The 14,511-nt window shown below is 56.8% G+C and overlaps 3 protein-coding genes across 3 annotated transcripts; 1 reads left to right on the top strand and 2 right to left on the bottom strand.

The window, feature by feature from the left end:
- The first annotated feature begins 19 nt into the window (after positions 1–19).
- LOC137849304 (zinc finger CCCH domain-containing protein 11A-like) lies at positions 20–4,655 on the top strand. The gene is made up of 6 exons (XM_068668833.1): positions 20–317; positions 548–624; positions 1,310–1,502; positions 2,136–2,305; positions 2,720–2,781; positions 3,331–4,655. The coding sequence occupies exons 1-6, from the start codon at positions 20–22 to the stop codon at positions 3,596–3,598; spliced, it is 1,068 nt and encodes a 355-aa protein (XP_068524934.1). The 3' UTR covers positions 3,599–4,655.
- A 3,704-nt stretch (positions 4,656–8,359) lies between these two features.
- On the bottom strand, positions 8,360–11,130 carry LOC137849303 (uncharacterized). The gene is made up of 7 exons (XM_068668832.1): positions 11,057–11,130; positions 10,426–10,556; positions 10,176–10,235; positions 9,861–9,920; positions 9,271–9,408; positions 9,029–9,130; positions 8,360–8,605 (listed from the first exon to the last, which is right to left on the bottom strand). The coding sequence occupies exons 1-7, from the start codon at positions 11,128–11,130 to the stop codon at positions 8,385–8,387; spliced, it is 786 nt and encodes a 261-aa protein (XP_068524933.1). The 3' UTR covers positions 8,360–8,384.
- A 1,051-nt stretch (positions 11,131–12,181) lies between these two features.
- LOC137849310 (uncharacterized) lies at positions 12,182–14,011 on the bottom strand. The gene is made up of 3 exons (XM_068668836.1): positions 12,722–14,011; positions 12,571–12,630; positions 12,182–12,429 (listed from the first exon to the last, which is right to left on the bottom strand). Exons 1-3 carry the CDS (start codon positions 13,599–13,601, stop codon positions 12,260–12,262), a joined length of 1,110 nt encoding a protein of 369 aa, XP_068524937.1. The 5' UTR covers positions 13,602–14,011; the 3' UTR covers positions 12,182–12,259.
- Between the last annotated feature and the right edge of the window lie 500 nt (positions 14,012–14,511).

Here is a 14,511-nt window from a genome sequence, read left to right as displayed (position 1 = left end):
TTCCTTAGTGCTCTGACAAATGTTGGAGACTGAAACTATTGCTGGACTCTCTTTAAATGTTGGTGCTTCTCCTCATTTCTTGATGATGACAGGGAAGGCTGCTAAGCCAATGGGAGAGATCCATGTGAAAACACTGGAGGAAATCCGTCGTGAGAAAGCTCTTCAGAGACGCGAAACTCAAGCCAAAACCGAGGCTGAAGGGCATGGTAAAACTGAAGATTCCAGCGCAGGGGCAAGACCTGCTCGTGCAGCTCCCTCAGCACAACCCGGACCTGCCCCAGCAGAGCAGAAATCTTTATGGAGCACAAAACTAACAGGTGCTCCATAAACAGATGCTTTAATGCCTGCCCCAGTGAGGTGCTTCCCATCTTGAGCAAGTTCAGTTTGCTCAGGATCTGCTTCATGGATAATTGCTGAATGGATTGCACATTGTAGCCTTTCTCTCTCTCTCTCATGGGGCACAAGGAAATAAATGCACAAAGGAAACAAGTACCCAGCTTTCTTTATTTCTGCCGTTGACCAAACTTTTTTTGGTCTTCTTTTTCAGGTGCTTTAAAAAAAGAAAAGAAGGCAGTGGAATTGAACCGGCCTTTTCCTAAACTTTCTTCTGTACCTGATGTACAGGTGAGTCCTCTGTGAAGACACACATACATTCGTACAATTTCTGATCATTCTGACAAGTTTGGTTACTCACCGTGTGCCACCCTCTTGAGTGTGTTCTTACCCTTCAGCATCTGGTAGGAGCTGCAGTGCAGTCTAAATCCTATCGCCAGCAGCATTTCCAGACAACTCTGTACTCCTCAAACTTGGAATCAGTCTGTTTATACCACAGCAACAAAGAAACCCTGTTAGCACCAGCTGAAATCTACACAGTTAACGTGGAGGGAATTCTTTTTGTTCTTACTGACTTGATCTGTCAGACATGAAGGATTTAATGCAGAAGGCCAGAGTTCTGTGTTCAAGGAAATCAATCTGTCTGTGGATACTGTCTAGGGGAACTTGTATGACTTTCTGCTGCTTAAAAAGAATGGGATAAATAGATGTACAGCAGAACACCCTAGCTGTTTAAAGAAGCTTGCCATAGTGGATATTGCAGATATGTGAGACTGTGTCCATAGTAAAGCATGGCTCTTGTTACAGGCAGAATTTTAGGGAAAAAAAAAAACACAACAGTAACCTGAACGATATTAATATGCTGTTCCACATCAAGACCATTTTGGAGGGATTGCTGATCAGATTTTCTTAACGAAATCTCCACGGATTTTTTTTTTTTTTGTCCTATTCATGCACTACTTTTCTTTCCTTCTAGCCCACTCAGCAGAGTGGAACTCGTAAATGTCCAGAGAAGAGCTTTGAAGAGAGACGGTGGGAGAAGTGGCAACAGAGAGAACAACAAGAGAAGCTTGGGAAGGAGGAAGCTGCTGTCAAATCTACTGCTGGCTTCTTTCATACTGAACCAGCAGGGAAAGTGGCAGCTCAATTTCAGGGCCGGGAAGCTAAAAGTGTTGAAGGTTAAGAGTTACTTAGGTTGTCTTCTGAAATACAGACAGAAGATGACAATTCTCATGCTGTAACTCTGGCTGGGTGCATTTTGGCACGCAATGCTACGAAGCGAAGTGTGGACTTTCTTTTTCTTAGTTTGTTTCTTTTTCTGCCAGCCAGATGTTAGGTAAGGAACGGGAGACTAGAAAATGACACTACAGATTTGGACTTTGTAGAACATCTTTGTGGGACATCACTGCAAGGGAGAGGAAGCTGGTACAACAGTTGCATACGCTCTTGTCGTACTCTAACTGCTGCTTTTCCCTTTCCTAGAGGGAGCAGGACTTGAAATATAAAAGCTGTCTATATTTGTGAACCTAGCTTGCACTTAGGATTGCTATGTGTCTGAGGTTTCCCTTGTCCTGGATTCTTATTTACTGTAGCTATTCGGTTTCTTGGTTCCTTTGTATGGATTATTGGTAGACAGAGTTTACTATGTGGAAAACATTCCTGAGAATCCAGGCAATGGCGGTGCAATTCTGCTGGCCAAATGCATTTAACTGTGTAGAAGGACTGTGGAAATGATGAAGAGAACCTGGATTTTTCCTGAGGCAGAGCAAGACTGCATCAGTTCTCTCTTCCTTTTACTCTAGCCAACTTGATGACATCTGCGAAGCCTTCGGGTGGGAAAGTCACTTTCCCCAAGAAGAAGGCACTGAAACGTAAGGCACCTGGGAGTTATCCCTCTGCCATAGCAGCTGTGGAACTCCGGACTGCTTTGGATGCTGACATGATGGGACCTCCAGCCAAAAAAGCAGCCATGGTAAGGCCAGGGGCTAATGCAGAGATGGATCCCTTGTTAAATTCCTACCCTCCTCTAGGAGAAAAGGTGGAAAAGGCAAACGTTCTGCAGGCCTTCTGTTTCCTTGGAAATCCAGTAGCTGTCTACAGGATGCTTGTAGAACCCTTCTGTATTTATGAGCTGAATGGCACTCTTTAACCGGTACTCTGATGCTGTGATTTCTCTGGTGGGGGGGATTTTGTCCATGAATGCCATGTTCTTAAAAGACACAAGATCATGAGTAACCTCCAGGTGAATGTGAACTTTCTTCAGGAGCACCTTGGTTTTGTATTTTGGCCACGGCTCCGCAATGCCAGAGGAGAAGCAGTGTGGAGGAAAAAGCTATTAAGGAATCTTTTACCCATGTGTCATAAATACTGTTTTGCTGCTTTCTAGGGTGTTTCAGACGTGCCGGAGCACGTCCCAGCCATCAGACTTGAAGAAAATGCCCAAAACAGGTGACAACCCCAACTTGTTCTTTTTCTTAATCAGTGTATATCCCCAGGGAAACATAAGTTCTGTCACATGTGGGAAAAAAGGAGGGTTCTGAGATAATTAAAGCCCAAATCCATCAAAGGAATAAGTCACCTGAAACCACTTTCTAGCAGGAAATCTAGCAGGATTGCTTAATTAGGCTTTCTTTAAATGCTGCAAGTCAGCACAGCTTTCCAGTGACTTCTTGGGTTGTCTGAATACCTGAACGAGGAGGAGGTGAAGTTCTACTTCCTCGGGAGGTGATAGATGAGGAGTAGTGTCCTCTGCCTTTTGGTCCTCAAGAATGCCACCTCAACTCCAGGTGCCCTGGCTTCACAGATAAAGCCCCAGACTGAAAAATGTACCTGGTAACACATCGGGCTCTAAATGTAGCCCTGGGTTGATTGATAACAATCCCTGTGTAAGATTGAAGCGTAGGAGGGCTTGCCTACAGTTTTAAGAGCCGGTTTGCAGAAAAGGGATTTCCCGTTAAGAAATGGCATATCCTGATTGTTCTTTCTTGCTCTCCCAAGACCTGAAGTGCGTCTTGGAAGCCCGGCAAGATTTGAGGAACAGATGGAGATCGAACTCGAGACCTCGACCTCAGCTTCTTCCCAGCTAGAAGAGGCACGGACACGCCGGCTGAGTTCCACAGGGAACACGCCCTTATCTGCGGATGAAGATTTGGAGAAGCTACTTTGGGAAATCTCAGGAGGCAGACTGGAAGCCGAGATTGACTTAGACCTAGGGAAGGACGAGGATGAGCTCCTCCTTGAACTCTCCGAGATGATTGACAGTTGAACCGCGTAGTCCTATGGTATATTTAAAAAAAAAATAAAAAAAATTGAAACTGTTCTTCTTGTTGGATACCCCGAGGTGATCCTTTTTCTAACTGAGGCTTTGCAATGAGACTTAAAGCACAGTCCGAACGGGTAGAAATTGGCAGGATCTGCACTCAGTTGTCCTAAATTTCCCTGCTGGTCAGAGTTAAGGGCTTGTGCATCCGTTCTGTAACTATAGGTGGCTACCTTCGCTATTGAGAGGACAAAGCACTTCTTTTGGCACAGAAAGATCTCCATTGGCACGCCACGGTGGCTGCAAATCGATCTTCTGATGGAGCGATGCTCTGAAGGCTTAAACGTAAAGCTTCTTCCTTCCTCCCCCCTTGGCACAACTCGATGTTGGGCACATTGTGAAGCTTCGGTGTTCTGATTTCTCGGACAGTTGATAGCCAAATCCTGGAGTTACTATGTCAACTCTTGACTTTTACTCGTGTATGCCATTGTTTTGACTGTACCCGTGTCAGATGATGAAGCTGTAGGGGTGTGAGGGAGCAGAATCGTTATTCCAGTGTGTTGTGGACCAAGCTTGCTGCCAGGACTGGGGGTGGGGGTCATCCCACCCAGCCTTACTTTCAATTATCAGGGATGATCAACTGGTGAAAAGCAGCAGCTCTGCCATGCGGCTCCGCTACCTCCACTCCCTTCTCTTGTGCTGTACCAAAGTTCCCCCAGGCTTTGGTTGGTGCTTTTTGCTGGTGTGAGTACTCCGGGGCGAGAAGTCGGGACTCTGCCGCAGTCGGAAAGGGTAACCCCTCCTTTTTAGTGGCTTTTTCTTGCTTACACATTAATCTTACAGACCAGGCTGCCACTTACAAGGAACAAACCCCTATTTTTAGGGTCACAATTTTATTATAACCTTATTATTGCCACATCAGGGCCCAGGGACCATCTCTGGAACCGGGAGCAGGGCCTCTGTGGCAGGTCCTGTCCCAACGGACACAACGGACCTGGTTCCCTGCAATGCGGACTTCTTAGATGGCGAGGCCTTATTGGAGAGGAACAGCCCTCCTTTCAAATTCCCAAATCCTCATGCTAGGAGATGAGGCCTGAATGTTAGAGTCCAAAGCCTCCTCTTTGGGTCCAAACACCCATCTGGAGGGAGCAAAGCATCACTTTAGGATCCAGACAGAGGAAGCGAGCTGCGCTGTGCATGATTTTTAAGCTGGGTGCTTAAAAACAAGGCTGTGGTCTATACAGAGGAGCCTTGGTGCCATGCCTGTATGCTTCTCAGCTGCAAAGCAAAGGTGAGAAAAAGGATTTGGATCCGCAAAAGATGCTCTTAGCCCTGAAGAGAAGGGGAAATAGGGTGAAAATGAGGCATTTCGCCCTAATAGTGCGGCCCAGCATGAGGATTTGGGAATTTGGAATGGGGTGAGGCCTCTCAAAGAAGGCCTCAGCATCTAAGAAGGCTGCTTGTCAACTTACAATGAACGTGTGGACCCTAAAAACAAGGATTTCTTCCTTGAAAATGGCAGCTCGGGCATTGTGCCATTTTTAGGGCACAATGCCCGATTTTTTGGGTCCACATTTTCAATGCAAGGTGTAAAGCGGCCTTTATAAATGGCGAGGCTTTCTTTGAGAGGAACACCCCTGCTTTCAAATTCCCAAATCCTCATGCTGGGAGCCGAGGCCTGAATTTTAGGGTCCAAATCCTCCTGTGCGGGTCCAAAAACCTAGATGGAGGAAACAAAGCAGCACTTCAGGATCCAGACCCTGAGCTGCAGAGTCCAAAGGCCCAGCTTTCAGCTCCAAAGCCTGACTTGGAGATACAAGACACGCCCTCTCCTCCTCCTCACTGCCTCTTGCCTCCTCCCCTCCTGATATTTTAACCGTCTCAAACCTCATTATTAGGGCCCCATGCTTCCTTATTTCACCCCAAATCCCTATGTTCAGGGTCCACAACCTCCACTTGGTATCTGAACTCTTCTTCTGATTGCCTTATCCAAGGCAATCAGAAGGGCACGCCTCCTTTTAAATTCGCAAATCCTCATGCTAGGAGCCGAGGCCTGAATTTTGGGGTCCAAACATCCATTTCGAGGAAGCAGAGAGTGGAGGGCGGGCCGCACTGTCCAGCATTTTTAGGCCCCAGCATCACATATTAGGGCAGAAAGCCGCTTCCTTGGGCTTGAAAGCCTTGTCTGAAAGGGTAACCCCTCCTTTTTAGTGGCTTTTTCTTGCTTACACATTAATCTTACAGACCAGGCTGCCACTTACAAGGAACAAACCCCTATTTTTAGGGTCACAATTTTATTATAACCTTATTATTGCCACATCAGGGCCCAGGGACCATCTCTGGAACCGGGAGCAGGGCCTCTGTGGCAGGTCCTGTCCCAACGGACACAACGGACCTGGTTCCCTGCAATGCGGACTTCTTAGATGGCGAGGCCTTATTGGAGAGGAACAGCCCTCCTTTCAAATTCCCAAATCCTCATGCTAGGAGATGAGGCCTGAATGTTAGAGTCCAAAGCCTCCTCTTTGGGTCCAAACACCCATCTGGAGGGAGCAAAGCATCACTTCAGGATCCAGACAGAGGAAGCAGGCTGCACTGTCCATGATTTTTAGGCCCCAGCATCACATATTAGGGCAAAAAGCCTCTTCCTTGGGCTCAAAAGCCCTTTTTAGAGAACGAACCCTTCTTTTCAGTGCCAGGATCATCATTTGCTGAGTCAAGGCCTGACAGTCACGTCCCAAAGGCTCAACCTGAGAGCCCAAAGCCTCTTTTTTAGCACCCAGAGCCTTCTCCTTGGGACTCAAAGCCTCAGGTTGGGGTACAAAGGCTCATTTTCTGGGTTCAAAGCCCCATTTTAGTGTCCAGAGACTCCCATGCTAGGCTCTAAAACTTCATTCTTCATGGCTGACGTCTCATGCTCAGGCTCCAAACCCTGATTTTCAGGGCCCAGACGCTGCTTTGGGATCCTAAGCCCCCTCCTGATTGCCTACCTACTCCTTTGTAGGGCCAAGAGTCTACTTTTTGGTGACCAAAGCCTTAATATTAGGGCCCAGAGACCCACCTCTTGAATTCAGAGCCGCCTTCTTGGGGCCTTCCTCATTAGGGCCAAATGCCTCATTTTCACCCTATAACCCCTTCTCTTCAGGGCTAAGAGCATCTTTTGCGGATCCAAACCCTTTTTCTCACCCTTTCTTTGCAGCTGAGAAGCATACAGGCATGGCACCAAGGCTCCTCTGTATAGACCACAGCCTTGTTCTTAAGCACCCAGCTTTCAGGACGTTTTCAGGACAAGAGAGCCTATAGTTGGGATCCAAAGCCGTCTTTGCTTACACGTCAATCCTACAGAGTAGGTTGCCATTTCCAAGGGGCAATTCCCTACTTTTAGGGTCCACAATTTTATTATAAGATGCAATGCGTCCTTCTTAGATGGCAAAGCCGTAAGTGAGAAAGCCCTGCTTTCAAATCCCCAAATCCTCATTCTAGGAGCCGAGGCCTGAATTTTAGGGTCCAAACATCCATTTTGAGGAAGCAGAGAGTGGAGTGTGCACCACGCTGCCCTGACATTTTTTGGCCCCAGCATCACATATTAGGGCAGAAAGCCTCTTCCTTGGACTCTAAAGCCTTGTTTGAAAGGATAATTCCTCCTTTTTAGTGGCTAATGATTTCTTGTATCCCCCTAACTCCCTCTCTCAGCCATCCAACCCGCAGGGCTCAGGACTTGTTGATGCTCTAAGGAAAAGCCTGAGGAGACAGAGAGCTATCTGTGTGTCCAGCCCACAGGGTGCCGGACAACAGGCTGGCCAGGACAAGGAGACAAAGAACAGGCAGGCAAACTGCGCGAAAGAAGCAGGAAAGCTGGAGGAAGAGGTTCTGCCTCTGTTCTGCTGCTGGCTGGAAAGCGGATCTGAGAAGGGACAGCCTCGTTCGCAGCTGCTCGGAAGAGAGCCCCAGCTCGTGTCTGGAATGCTCTGGTGTCCCCAAGGCTGCCAGCACTGGGAACAGCCTGTTTATGGCGGTGCCTCCCCTTTCCTGGTCTCGCAGAGAAAGGGAAGCCCATGCAGGACCCCGTTGGGAAGGCCTGCAATGCCATGGGAGGGCCTGCATGCTGGAGCAGGGCAAGAGAGCGGGGACAAGCGGCAGAAGAGGCTGGAGAGGGGGGAAAGGTGTCCGCAGGTTGCTTGTAGCTTCTCCCTCCCCTGGCCACTTAGCGCGAGGCGAAGCACAGCCTGGACACTGGCGATTCGGGTGCAGAGCTTTACTCAGAAAAGCTGCCGGACGGCTGCCAGTCCTCACCCCCCCGCTGCCCCGCACGCCGGGGGGGCCGCCCCCAGCCCTGGCAGGAGGGCCGGGACGGTGGTGGGGGCCGGGGGGGTGGTATCCTCGGGGGCTGGAGGGCGCTGGGCCGGTCGCGCTGCAGCCGGCTGGGGTGCGCTCGTCCAGGCCCGGGTGGCGGCTGCTGGCGCTGGGCCCATCTCGGTGCCCGGGCTTCTGAGGCTGCGGAGAGGCGCCTGCGGAGAGAGGAGGCTGGGCAGCACCCGGCGGCCGCGCCGCAGCACCTCACCGGCGGTGCTGCAAGGCCAGCGGCAGCCGGCCGACGGGGAGCTGGGGCGAGAGACGGCCGCTCACTGCTGTCTTCTCCTGCGCAGCTGGATGACCCCGCAGCACAGAAGTGTGCTGAAGAGCAGGGAGCCCACGATTGCCGCCGTGCTCACGAGGCAGTGCTTGCGCACGGCGGCACCGGCCGAGGCACTCGCGCTCCTCTCGCCAGCCGCACCTGGAGGAACAGCTCTGGGCCTTAGCGCGTCCTCGCGCTGCTGGGCAGCCTGCGGGAGCTCTGGCAGTGCCGAGACGGTCGCTCTCCCGCTGCCAGCCTCTCCGGGAAGAAGCTGCCTTGCTTGCAGCAGAAGGCGCCGCCGCCATGCTCGCGGCTCCCGCTCACGGGCTGCTCAGTACCTGGATTCTCTTGAAAAAACTGGAACACCCCGGTGTGGCGGGCTTCTCCGGGCTCCGAGAGCACTGCCAAGAAGGAGAGAAAGGGAAAGCCTCAGCATGGCTTAGGCACAGAGGATGCCAAAGGACGGGCGGACAGACGGGTGGATGGAGAGGCTCCCTCTGCGAGTCCGTGCAGCCCCCTGGGCCGCAGGTCACAGGAGGGGTCCCACTCGCTGCTGCGGTGCTGCTTTGGGCCCCTGGGGACTTGGGCAAGCTGCGGGGCTCAGGTGCTGCGGGAGGTACGCTCCGGTACGGGTCACGGGCTGCAACTGGCTGCGGTGGGAGGCAGGCGATCCCCACCCACAGGCACAGAGGCCCGCCAGCATCTCTGGCACACTGCTGGCGCTGAGCTCCACGCGCCAGAGCCCACAGCCCTCCTGCAGAGCGCTTCCAGGCTCCTTTGGCAGCACCTGCTCTGTGCTAAGCATGCCACCGGACGGCAATTACCTGGCGGGACGGTCGCTGGCGCTGCCTCTGGCGCTCCCTCCGAGCCTGGCAGCGTGTTTCCCCTGGGAAGCGCCTCCTTCTGCACAGCCTCTCCGTCCGCCCCTTCGGCAAGAAAGCGGCACAGTTGCACTGGGAGCGACCGCTCCTCAGCAGGAGGATGCTTCTAGCTGCAGCAGGCGATGCTTCTCAGCATGCACACGGCTGTAGCCAGCCCCTCAGGCTTCCCCGTGCAGCACACCCACCCTGTGCTCCCTCCAGTTCCTGCAGGATTTCCTGCAGGATTGCCGAGGTCCTCTGGGAGCTTTGGCCTCTTCTCGCTTGATGCCTTGCTCTTCGAGGACCCAGCGCGGAAGCTGGAGAGCCGTCGCCTACAGCCACACCTGCAAGCAAACACAGAACAGAGCAGCTCCCACCAAACAGGGCGGGATGCTTCTTCCCATCGCGCAGCTCCCACAGGGGATTGCTGCACGGCCCTGGACTCTCCCTCCCGCCCAGGAGCCTCTTGCAAACAGGCAGCAGGGGCCTGCAGTGCCAGCGTGCCGGGACAAAACGAACGAAGCGTGCATGCAGCTGCCCAGAGAAGGGCCTCCCCAGAGCTCAGCCCAGGCTCGAAACTCAAGCCCACCGTGCCCGCTGGCTCTGCAGCACGCATGGGGGCGGAGCGGCTGGCAAAGACAGCTTGGCAAGGCAAAGCGCCCCAGGCGTGTCACCGAGCCTGAGCCCTTCCCTCTCTGCTCTCCTGCGCGGCTGAGGCCAAGGAAGGCTGAAGGTCCATTGCAGGCAGGCAGCAAACAACAAGGGCAATGCTCGCTCCTCCCTCCCGCTGACTTACTTGTGGGATCGCCCTGGGGCACGAGGACAGGACCATGCTCGGACGTCCCGGACAAATCACCTACAGGCACAGAGCAAAACCGTTGCCAGTGCGTGCTGGGAGCTCCTTCTGCCCCAGCGCCCTGCGGTGGCTGACAGAGGGGCCGGGGCACGGCGCAGGGCCCAGGAGCAGGGCGAGCTGGCGGAAAAACACTCGTCCCCGCTTCTTGTGGAGAAGAGCCCACTGGCCAGGGAGAGGCTGCAGCACTGCTCAGCTGGCGCAGAAAGCCACCAACAAACCCCAAGGAAAGCAAGAGCCACACCGTAGCCCACGTACCTGTGGGGTGCCACCCAGTCTCAGGAGCAGGATTCCACGGCGCAGCTGGAACAGCACGGCCTGCGGGCACAGATGGGGGCCAGGACAGGTGAGGAGGGCTTCCACTGCGTGCTGCAACCAAGTCTTCCCTCGGGAAGCCCCCCTAGGGAGCGGACGACCCCTCGGAAGGGGGTGGTCTGCCTGCGCAGGACCTCCAGTCGCCCGCGGACCAGTGCTGCTGCTTTGGAGGCAGGGGACGGTGACAACTTACCGCTGGGCTGCCCCTGGAGCTCCACTCCAGGACCCAGCTGAGGAGCTGGGGAAGCGCTGCCGAGCGCATCGTCACCTGGAAGCAAGCAGAGAGCAGACACGTTCCCCTTGCCCGCTGTGCCCCCGAGCACCCTGCAGTGATGGAGGGGCCGGGGCACGGGGTGAGATGCCCGAGGCTGCGGCGGTGCTCAGGGACCTCCCGACGGAGGGGAAGGCTGGAGCCGGGGCAGCGCGGCGCATGGCTCGGCTCACAGGGGCCCCGGGGGGGCTCAGCCCAGGCTTCGGCCCCCAGCCCCTCCGGCGACTCGCCCGCATCCGGCCCTGCCGCTGCCCCCGGCGCTGGCGCCCACCTGCTCCCAGCACTCGCCTTGGCATAGCCCAGGCATCCCGGGCACACAGCACGAGGAGGAGGAGGAGGAGGCGGGTGGGGGCCGCAGCCCCCCACATCCGCCCCATGCTGCCACCGCCGCGTGAGTGCCGCCGTTGGGGCCGGCGCAGAGAGGTGCCCGTGGCCTGGCACAGCATCACAGCGCGGCGCTGTGACCTCATGGCCGCACCCTGCTGGCACAGGGGCTGCATGCATGGGTTGGGGCTGCGTGGCATCAGCCACAGCCGCAGCTCCACTGGGCCACCCGCCCTCAGTGTGGAAAGTGGCCTCCTCCTCCTCCTCGTTGCCATCAGAGCTGGCCAGCAGCATCCTCAGCATCCTAGAGGCCTTGGGTCTGTACGATTCAAAATAAATAAATAAATAAATAGAAAACAAATAAAAACAGAGAAGGAAAAACAGAAAGAGAAAAATGGTGTTGGATCCTAAAAGGCTTCTTTGGTCCCTCAAAGCCTCTGGGCTGCATGGTCTGAAACCCAAAAGGACACTCAGTGCTGGCCAGAGTCAGAGGGGGCAGATCCTTCCTCCGGGAAAATGGTGAAGTGGAGAAAGGCAGCACTCCAGCACGCCCCTGCTGTCCCAACAGGGTGCTGGTTTTCCTCAGGTGGGCAGCCGAGTTCCAGCACGGCCGCTCTCTCCCTGCCCCTCCTCCAAGAGGCAGGGGGAGAAAATACGACAGACACATGGAGCTTGTGGTTTGAGATACAAAAAGTTTAATCAAAGGGAAAAGGGAGAGGGAGGAAAAAAATGAAGGGACGGGCAGGGCAGGGCAGGGCAGGGCAGGGCAGGGCAGGGCAGGGCAGGGCAGGGCAGGGCAGGGCAGGGCAGGGCAGGGCAGGGAAGGGAAGGGAAGGGAAGGGAAGGGAAGGGAAGGGAAGGGAAGGGAAGGGAAGGGAAGGGAAGGGAAGGGAAGGGAAGGGAAGGGAAGGGAAGGGAAGGGAAGGGAAGGGAAGGGAAGGGAAGGGAAGGGAAGGGAAGGGAAGGGAAGGGAAGGGAAGGGAAAGAAAATGGGGGAGACCGCGCGAAAGGCCAGAGAGAGGGCAAAAGAGCGAGGCCCCCAGGCGTGGGGCGTGTGCGCAGAGCTGCGCTCCAGGGAGGGCTGCACAGTGCCCCCGGGGCTGGGGAGGCACAGCCTGCGTGTAGCTGAGGATGCTGCTGGCCAGCTCTGATGGCAACAAGGAGGAGGAGGAGGCCACTTTCCGCGCTGAGGGCGGGTGGCCCAGTGGAGCTGCGGCTGTGCCATCCCTGGCAGTGTCCCAGGCCGAAGCGGGGGTCTTGGAGCAGGCTCGCTGCTGGAGAGGCGCCGGCTGAAGCCCTGTTGTTCATGGGCTTCGGGAGCTGCTTTGGGCGTGCCCCTGGCACGCAGAAGGCCGGAGAAGTGGAGGCAACGTGCCCGGGGAGCGGGGCTGCGCCGCAGGCAGGAGGAGATGCCGGGAGCTCTCCAGCACGCTCAGCTGCCTGCCGGGGAAGAGCATCGCCTCCTCCACGCCTTCTGCAGCCTGGAGCACAGCTGCCGAAAGCTGAAGCGTGAGCGTGGCCTTGGTGCTTGCAGGATCAGCCCCGTCTGAATCGCCAGCGATGAGACCGACTCGCAGGGGTCATTTGCCAAGCCTCGCAGGACTGAGAGAACAGAGAAGGAGAGGCGAGGTGACGGCCCTGTACCCGCAGAGTGCCCGGCCCCCCGCAGACGTTGCCCCCAGCTCTCCGCACAGCCAGGAGGGAGCAGGGGACAGGCTCCTGCCATCCCCCTCCCTGGCTCACCTTGGCAGATGTCCTGGCTCTTGCTCTGGTGCTGATCCAGCAGGTGCCTCCCCACGAGCCCTGGGGACACACGGCCTGTCAGCGCCCCCGGCTGCTCCCCGGGGCACAGCACGAAGGCACAGGGACGGGGGACCCCAGGCTCGCGGCTCACCAGTGAACCTCACAGCCTCCCGCCGCAGGGGCTCCTGCAGGCTCTGCAGGTAGGGCAGGCTCTGGGCCAGGTACTCCTCTGCTGCGCTGTTCCTCCTGGCCAGCTGCAGAGGGAAGGGCGCGGGCTCAGCGCAGGGCGGCCCCGGCCCCGGCCCCGGGTGCAGAAGTGTGCGTACCAGGCACTCGCTGATCTTCCAGCTCTGCAGCGTCTCGGCCAGGTGCGCCAGCTGCCTCCAGCGCAGGAAGCGCGCGACACCAAGGAGGGCTTCCCGGGAGGCCTGCAGAACAGCTGAGATGGCAGCAGAGCCTGGGCAGAAGACCCTGCTCCCCCCCCCGCAGCCCCTCCGCAGGGAGGGGGCCTCAGTGGAGACTAACGCTGCCAGCAGCTGCAGCACCCCTGGTGCTCGGGGGCCCCCAAGGCAGGGCAGGGCAGGGCAGTCAGCATCGCCCTCCCCCGAGGACCAAAATGCCCACCTTGGCCACGCTCTCGTCCTGGTCGTGCAGGTGGAAGGACAGCGGGAGCAGGCTTCTGTGTGCCACCTGCTGCAGCTTCTCTTCTCTGCCCTCCACAAAGCCCAGCGTGTCGAGGAAGAGGCGAATAGAGAGAAGCCGCACCGTACTTGAGTCCTGGGGAGGGCGAGAGGGGGACATGGGTCCCGCTGGGGGCAAAGTCCCCGAGCCCCCAAAAGCGCTGCAAAACGAGCCTGCCCAAGGGCTCGCGGCGCCCAGGGCTGGGAAGCGGGCAGGGAGAGCCCCCAGCGGGCTGTCCCAGGGACGCAGCCATGGGGACGCAGCCTTACGTCGCCAAAGAGGGCTGGGAGCTTGCCGGCCAGCTCCAGAGCCGCGAGGCTGAGCGTCCTCCCCTCCAGGAGCCGCAGCATGGTGCTGAGCACGGGCAGAGCGACAGCGCGGGTGTCGCTGTCTGCAGCCTGCAGCTGCTCCGTGATGCTCGGCAGCAGGACGAGCGTTTGCCTCGCCTGTGTGAACAAAACACCTTCCTTTGGGGAAAGCAATGACTGCCCCCTGGGCGAAAACACTCTCCCAGCCCGCCCAACGCCCCTTCCCCTCCCCGCTGCCTGGCAAGGTGCCGAGCCACAAGAGCCCGGGGCCAGCCCAGCCCAAGCCGCGGCACTCGTGGCGTTGCCGGCTGCCCCCGCTCACCGTGGCCGGCCTCTCGGTGAGCCCCAGGATCGCCCTGAGCACCAGGCTCTGCATGCCCAGGCACGGGCTCCGCAGGTAGCTGGCAAAGAGGCTCACGATGCAGTCCAGCTCGTCGCCGAGCTCTGTGCACTCCAGCAGCTGAAAAGGACGTGGGGCGCAGTGCCGGCTCAGCAGCAAGAATGCCAGGGCAGGAATGCCAGGGCACAGCCAAGCCTGGCCCCGAGGCAGCAGGGCTTGTGCAGAGCCCCACGTGGGCTCGCTGCTCCTGCTGCCCCTGCTCACCTTGCTGAGGATGACCATGGCCACCGTCTGCCAGGAGGAGGCCTCCGTGCGGAGCAGCTCAACCAGCTGGTGGATGATGGTGGCGCACAGGCTCCTGGGCAACTCCTTCATTTCCCTGGCAGGGAGAACGGCAAGCAGGCGCCGTCAGCCCCGAGCCGGGCGGGCCCAGCTCTCCTGGCTTTGCAGCGCTCTCTTTTGCCACCAGCCCAGCGGCCACGGGCACCCATGCTGTGGCAGCACTTCCTCCGAGAAGCCCCTGTCACCTCCAGGGCTGGGATGGTGCCGACGAGGGGCTCTCACCTGGCCACCACCTGCACGCCCCAGAGGTGGCTCTCGGCGCTGAGAAGC

This window comes from Anas acuta, unplaced genomic scaffold (genome assembly GCF_963932015.1).
Source record: "Anas acuta unplaced genomic scaffold, bAnaAcu1.1 SCAFFOLD_208, whole genome shotgun sequence".
Classification (NCBI taxonomy): domain Eukaryota; kingdom Metazoa; phylum Chordata; class Aves; order Anseriformes; family Anatidae; genus Anas; species Anas acuta.
The sequence above is the reverse complement of the archived record's forward strand: the minus strand, read 5'-3'. Positions and strand labels throughout refer to the sequence as shown.

Coding starts and splice junctions, on each gene's coding strand:
- LOC137849310 (XM_068668836.1), bottom strand. CDS start 13,601: ATGCTGCGGCTCCTGGAGGGGAGGACGCTCAGCCTCGCGGCTCTGGAG. Junction 12,631..12,721: donor GGAGGCTGTGAGGTTCACTG/GTGAGCCGCGAG, acceptor GTGTGTCCCCAG/GGCTCGTGGGGAGGCACCTG. Junction 12,430..12,570: donor GAGCCAGGACATCTGCCAAG/GTGAGCCAGGGA, acceptor CTGTTCTCTCAG/TCCTGCGAGGCTTGGCAAAT.
- LOC137849303 (XM_068668832.1), bottom strand. CDS start 11,130: ATGCTGAGGATGCTGCTGGCCAGCTCTGATGGCAACGAGGAGGAGGAG. Junction 10,236..10,425: donor GCTCCAGGGGCAGCCCAGCG/GTAAGTTGTCAC, acceptor CTGTGCCCGCAG/GCCGTGCTGTTCCAGCTGCG. Junction 9,921..10,175: donor GACTGGGTGGCACCCCACAG/GTACGTGGGCTA, acceptor CTGTGCCTGTAG/GTGATTTGTCCGGGACGTCC.
- LOC137849304 (XM_068668833.1), top strand. CDS start 20: ATGTTGGAGACTGAAACTATTGCTGGACTCTCTTTAAATGTTGGTGCT. Junction 318..547: donor ATGGAGCACAAAACTAACAG/GTGCTCCATAAA, acceptor CTTCTTTTTCAG/GTGCTTTAAAAAAAGAAAAG. Junction 2,306..2,719: donor CAGCCAAAAAAGCAGCCATG/GTAAGGCCAGGG, acceptor GCTGCTTTCTAG/GGTGTTTCAGACGTGCCGGA.